The 6900-nt window shown below is 34.4% G+C and overlaps 1 protein-coding gene across 1 annotated transcript; it reads right to left on the bottom strand.

The window, feature by feature from the left end:
• Positions 1-1069: 1069 nt before the first annotated feature.
• LOC142626172 (mitogen-activated protein kinase 7) lies at positions 1070-4422 on the bottom strand. Its single transcript, XM_075799957.1, has 4 exons — positions 4187-4422; positions 3878-4086; positions 3251-3680; positions 1070-2081 (listed from the first exon to the last, which is right to left on the bottom strand). The coding sequence occupies exons 3-4, from the start codon at positions 3671-3673 to the stop codon at positions 1398-1400; spliced, it is 1107 nt and encodes a 368-aa protein (XP_075656072.1). The 5' UTR covers positions 3674-3680; positions 3878-4086; positions 4187-4422; the 3' UTR covers positions 1070-1397.
• Positions 4423-6900: the final 2478 nt, after the last annotated feature.

A 6900-nucleotide genomic window follows, 5' to 3' on the forward strand; every position in this document is an offset into this window, starting at 1 on the left:
ATCCCACGTCAAAATCCATCCACCACCATAGGAAGATCATGACTGAGCAAAACTCACCACAAAAAAAAAAAAAAAAAACCCAGAGCAAGCCCAGATCTAGGTCGCGTGCGGCCTGTGCGCGCGCGGCTTGGGCGCGACGCAACCTGGGCATGCGCGGCCTGGGTCGCGTGACCTGGGCGCGGCGGCTTGGGTCAGCCTGGGTCGCGCGGCGGCCTGGGTCAGCCTGGGTCGACGACAATGGGTTTGTGGTGGCTAGGCTTGTACAGATCAGTGTGGAGGAGGAAGAAATGAACAGATGAAGAGGTAGTGAGGAAGAAAGGAACAGATGAAGATGTAACGAGGAGAGAGATGTGAAACGTAGAAAAAATGAGGAAAATAAGAAAGGTTTAGGATGTAAATCGAGTCTTAGAGACTCGATTTCTAGTAATCGCCACGTGGAAAAAATACCACGTCAGACAGAATTAGACCATAAAAATCGACTATCAAAGACTCGATTTATAGACCCAAAATTGAGTCTTTTAGATTCGAGATGCTAGTAAAAAATATAGTTTGTAAACATTAACTACTAATTATATTGCTTGAAAATTATGGCTAATTTGCTATTTCCTCCCCAATTGCATGGGCCTTGTAACTGAGGGGTTCATTAAGTCGTTGGGAGCGTTAACCAAGTAAGTTTACGATTAAAGAAGGCACTGGTCCAGTCCATTGTTCAGCCCTAATGTTTGGGTTCACCTATACGGCGGGCTGAGATTAAATCCACAAGTATAATCCATTTTAAATTCGGCCCTGATACCAAAAGAAATAATAACTATTTTAGAGAGGAATATTATATAGTAAGTATTTAGTATTTGTGTCCACGACCTCAAAATTTTTTACAAATCAAACATACTTGAGTATACCTTTTCCTAATACTCTTTTTTCCTTAAAAAAAAAGAAAAAAGAAAAGAAGAAAAAAAAAGAAAGAAAAAGAGTTTACCTTTTCCTATTCAAGTTGTATCAGCATAAACGAAAAATTTGATGTTCATAATTCGTAAATGATTGTGAGAATCCAATTTTCCAAAAAAGGAAAGGATAATAACTCTTGCTAGAATTATAATCATAATTATTGATGACTCTTCATTGTTTTGACTTTTTAAAGGATAATGTCATACAAGAGTGGACAATTCTAGACTAGAAATAATAGCATCAACTATTTACAAGTTCCAAGATGCCATGTCTCAATCTCATACTCCCATATAAAAAAACTCAAACTAATAAACAATATGATAAACAAAATCTTTGGTGCAATTATGAAGTTTTAACAGCACAATTCTGAAAGACATGTTCCCTTACCGAGCAATAGAACTAGTTCCACAGATACATCATACAACAAAACACAAAGGAAGCTTTTGCAGCACTTATGCATAGGCAGCAGCAGCTTCAGGATGGTAATGCAGCATCTCATTCCACATCATTTCCCTTATCATCCGTTCCCCCAAACTTTCATCAATGTTGAGATTAATCGGGACCTGGGCAGGAGGATTGGATCTGGGGTCATACAACCCTGACATATAAGGGTGTTGGAGTGCTTCATCGACAGTAATTCTCTTAGTTGGATCAAATATAAGCATCCTTTGCAATAAGTCTATAGCTAAAGGATCAGCCTGGGGGTATAAATGGGAAAAATGTATTCCCCTAGAGTAGGGCAGTGTTTTGATGTACTTCCTGGCCTTTGGATTATCAATGAACTCAAGATGAGATTCATGCTGGCTGCCAAGAACATTGATAATCAGTTTCAGTTGGTTGAGACACTCGGTTCCAGGGAAGATTGGTTTCCGACCAAGAATTTCAGCAAAGATGCATCCTACAGACCAGACGTCAATGGAGGTTCCATAATTGTCACAGCACAAGAGGAGCTCTGGCGCACGATACCAGCGGGTGACAACATACTCTGTCATGAACTGACCATTGCCTTCACTAGTTCTTGCCAGCCCAAAATCACATATCTTCAAGTCACAATTAGCATTGACAAGGAGGTTGCCAGGCTTCAAGTCCCGGTGAAGGATGTTTGCTGAATGGAGATACTTGAGCCCCCGAAGCAACTAAAATGAGTGAAGTAAATTAGTCCCAAGAATATTGAAAATAAAAATACTTGAGAAAGAAAATAATAAAGAGAGAGTTCAAATTTAATTTATAATTTTGTATAGTGACACATGTCACATGCATTAAATCTTAGCTATGCAAGATCAGTCTTCTAGAAAGCATATTGATTAAGTTGCACAGAGGAAAATGTAAGGACTGCTGCATCTTTCTGAAATTGCTTTATATGTGGCACATTTAAAATTAGCATAAATGGTTTTCTAATCCAGTTTATAGATGCTCCACAAAGTTAGTTTGTTCTAAAACAAGATGAAGCCACATTAGGAGCAGAGAAGCACTTGCCACTCTTCTAGAAAAGTAAAACAAGTGAATCACAGAAGACCCTGGTCTTTGCAGTGAAATGACAAGCATGTTCAGTTAAAAGAGCACAGTTTTTTTTTATAAACAATGCTGGACCGTAGAACTATGTATTGACTTAAGTATGTTTGAGCTTCACTTGACTGCTATAACATTGTAATATAGCAGGAACTCCAATAATATCAGAACTAAGGGTTTAATATGAGCATCAAAGTTGTCACAATGACAGACGGATTGAAGGGATTTAAAGGAGAAGTGGAGAAAGTATGTATATTCAATTAAACATGGATACCCAAACAGATGTAAACGAATTTAGAATTCACAAATAGTCCAATTATAAAGCAGAAACTACCCATTGAATATCCAAGATTTGTACGTGCTTTGTCCATGTCAAAACCACACATTGTCGGCTAAAGGTTTAACATTGATTGTAGTACAGTATTCACCAGTTACCACTTTAAGACTGATTTCAATTCAACACATGTGAACTTAATAGTTATATCTTTATGTCTGTTCCGATTGATTGTATCTGACACTTCAATCAAACACAGTGTTTCTCTGTTAAATAAATTCCACTGGAGGGTAATTTAATCCTAGTATTAGAATTGGCCAAATATTTGTTATGAACAGAATAATCGAAATTCATACTTCAGAAAACTAGTATTAATCTGCATACCAAGGAACCAAATACAAACATAGTCCCTCATCATCATGTATTCTTTGGTTACCAAATTAGTACCAAGTAACCAACATAGCTGAAAATAGTAAAAATTGAAAAAACACCATACCACTACTTGAGAGAACTTATTAATACCTGAAATAAAAAATATTTGCAATGATCACTGGAAAGCGGCTGCGAGGACTTAATGATATGATGAAGATCCGTATCCATAAGTTCGTAAACCAAATACACGTCCTTGAAGCTCGTCCTGTGAATTGGCATCATAACATCCTTCAAAGCAATCACATTCTCATGGCGAATATGTCTAAGAAGCTTCAACTCCCTCAGTGTCCTCAACGCATCAATACGATTCTCAAACACGTTGTTGATCTTCTTGATTGCAACTTTCTCATTGGTTTCCCTATTGATGGAAGAGCAAACAACCCCATATGCCCCTCTACCTATGGGCTTAATCGGCACGTATTTCGTGTCAATCTCAAACAAAGTTTGCCACATTGAGTAGTAATGCTTTCCTCGTTGGTTAATCCCATTTGGAGGCTCAACTAGAGTAGCCATTCCCCTCCTATAATTCAACATAGTACAACCCAAATTTACTATATAGCAAAGAACTAAAACTATGAACTACTTCAACTAACAAAAATTAGCAGCATAAATATTAGGAATTGCTTAAATTAACTATCTAATAATATTTGCTAACTATCCCAAAAAAAAAAAAAAAACAAAGAAAGAGAGTTTTAAGGGTTAAGCATCGATCCTTACTTGACAATTCAACTTCTGGGTTGGGGGCTGTGGATCTTTTCTGAGATTGCTTTCTTTGCTAGTTTTGCTTTTTCTCTCCCAACTTTAAATTGTAAAAGATTTCACTTTTTTAAGCTTTCCCACCAAGAAAACATTCTCAGATTCCAAGTACGCCACAAAGTTTTGAACTTTCACATGATTCTTGAAAGCCCAAAAAAAAAGCTCTGAAACTGAAACCCAATTAAAAGCAAGTAATTAGAATTCACTTGTGGATACAAAAAAAGTGTATTTTAAAATCCAAAACTTGGGAGAAAAAGTAAAAGACTTTACCTGAATAATTGGTGAGACAAAGAGATCAGATCAGTAATGGAGTTGAGAGCTAAAGAGAGAGAGACAGATGATGGATTGGATATGTGGAAGTAGTTTGGGGGAGTTTGGGGCAATGGGCGTGTTTTGTTTTGTTGTCATGAACAATAACTATGAGGCATCACATCCCACACGGCAATACACTTTTTTGTTTACACATAATACACAAACGCTTTTACTCAACCAAACTTCTAACAGCTATGGCTACAGATCTTTGTTTTGGCTTTTGGTCGTAGGAAATACCACCGAGTCCTCTTGTCTCTTTCATGAACAGTTACAAAAATTAAAAGTCGGTGTAAATGATCTTAACTTGTAACTCCTAATGGATATAGGAATAGTATATACGATAATAATATCTCATAATATTCTTTCTTATAGTATTTCACGCCACAACTGTCTTATTATTGGCTCGGCTCACTTTCCTCTCTATCGATGTTTTAACTTTTTAATGATTTATTTTCTCAAAAAAAAAAAAAAAAAAACTTTTTAATGATGTACTTTCCGTTATCGAGTATGATACATACATTTCCGTTCTTGTTAAGGCTATAGTTCATGTCATTTCTTGATTTTTTTTAACCTCTTAATGTACACGTTCAATTTAGCATCTTCTCCAAAAAAAAAAAAAAATCAATTTAGTAATAAAAAAACAAATGTAAAGGTTCAAATTTTCCTTCCCAATTATCTAATTATTAAATGAAAAAAATGGTTATAAGCAGATTTATTTTGTTGAACTCTTTACTACTATAGCAAGATTTAATAATATTTTCCACAATATAGTGAGGTGCTAGCTCATGTAAAGTCAAAATCAAATCAAATCGGATTACAACAGATTCATTATATATAACTCAAAACAAAATTGTTGTAAAAAATGTTATGAGATTTTATTGTGTTCATACTTCATATATATATAATTTTTCTTGGTTGTAAATTTTGTTTGATTTTCTAAAGGTATACTTGCACTTTTTTTTCAACTTATTTCTTAAGTCAAATTAATTAATGAAGTTAAAATTATATTATATTAATGGCTAACTATAGCCACCACTCATGATTAAAAAGAAATTATAGCCACCCCTCTTCAAGGTTTCACATGTTTGTTTAGTGAATTCTTTTGCTATTTGTTATCTTACATACCCTAGAAAGTAAAAAGTAAAAATCATTATCATTGGGTCACCTTTTGCTTGATACAATAACAACGCGTGCTTTATTTTGTTATATTTATTCTTTATGCGTGCTTGTGTAAAATTGGCTTGAATTGGCTTTTGAAAAACTTTAGACCCATTCAGCATTGAGCCTTCCCTTTAAGCACACATTTGATAGATAATGTTCGCCAATAATTTGGGCTCTTTTTTTGAAAGGATAATTTGGGCTCTTTTTAGTTCACTTAAAGCACTGCCTTTTGAAGTTGTCACCCTTTTCTAGTTAGGAGTTAGGAATAAAGGTGTCACCTTTAAACTTTTTTTTTATATCAACCTCAATATAATTACTGATGCATGACATGTAAGTTTGGTAAAAAGCATGGCTTTAGATACTTTTTTTGATTAGAGAAACAAAAAATAATAACAAAAACACTCCATGTTTTGCCCTTTTTTTTCTTCTTCTTTTTCTTTTTCCCCATTTTAGGATGGAATAAAGGGTTATACGCAAATGAAGGATTCCATGAAACAAAATGAGGGACGGCTGAAAAGAGAAAAATAAGAAGTGGGAGAGGGAAAGACAAAAATGAAAGAAAAGAAAGAATGGATCATATGGACAGTGTCACTATTCTTTATGTATTTTTAAGGGAAAAATGATGGTTTCATGGTGATTGTAAAAAAATAAGTGTAAAATTATTCATTTCTTTATCACCTGATTAGGGAGAAAATATACGTCACTGGCCAATGGTAGGTTAGTACATGTCGTGCATCACTAATCTACCTTTGCTCTCTACAGATTATGGTTTATTTTTTGTTCTTATAATGAGTACAAATCAAGGGTAGGATGGTTTCTCTCGGATTGGAAGAAAATTGAGCAAGCTTAATTCTCTGGAAGTCCATATTATTTCACTCACTTGACACTTCAAACTTTGATTTGCTTGACCAAGATCTTCACAACAACAAACTTTTAGCTGTTTCTTCATTGGTAATGGTGACTCAAATGATTACAACTCAAAAGAACAAGATACATGGAAATTGATACGATTACAATTTAAACTTTGACAAGAAATTTGCCAACACTAAAATAAACCTTACAAAAATTAAAGTTATTGATGTTAAATTCAAATTAATATGGTCTTTGGGATTAAAAATCATTTCTGCAAAAGTTTGGGAGGAAGAGTTTTGTTTTAGAAACTTTGAGGAAGGTTTGTATAATTTACTGTAAAATTATTTAAGCAACTTAATCAATAGAGCTTATGCATAAGTTAAGATCATTCAAGAAATTAACAAACTAAGCTTGAACCTAAGAATTGTGTGGGTTTTTAAGTAAAAACTAGATTAAGTTAAGTTAATCAACCACCTTAGTTGGATCCTTTTTCCTTTTTAAAAAAATCATCTTAATAGGGTTTGTGAATAAGCTTGAGCATATTTGGAATTCAATTAACAAAGTTTGATTGTTTCTCCAAAAAAAAAAAAAAAGTTTGATCAAAATGACTAAGCTCCATCTTGAGCTTGAGAACTCAAGATAGATTGCAAAGTAATAAC

This window comes from Castanea sativa, chromosome 2, assembly GCF_040712315.1.
Source record: "Castanea sativa cultivar Marrone di Chiusa Pesio chromosome 2, ASM4071231v1".
Taxonomy (NCBI): Eukaryota; Viridiplantae; Streptophyta; class Magnoliopsida; order Fagales; family Fagaceae; genus Castanea; species Castanea sativa.

Bases quoted from the DNA above. Each gene is read 5' to 3' on its own strand.
- LOC142626172 (XM_075799957.1), bottom strand. From the start codon at position 3,673: ATGGCTACTCTAGTTGAGCCTCCAAATGGGATTAACCAACGAGGAAAG. The intron at 2,082-3,250 runs GTATTAATAAGT...CACTCATTTTAG, and splicing joins GCAAATATTTTTTATTTCAG to TTGCTTCGGGGGCTCAAGTA.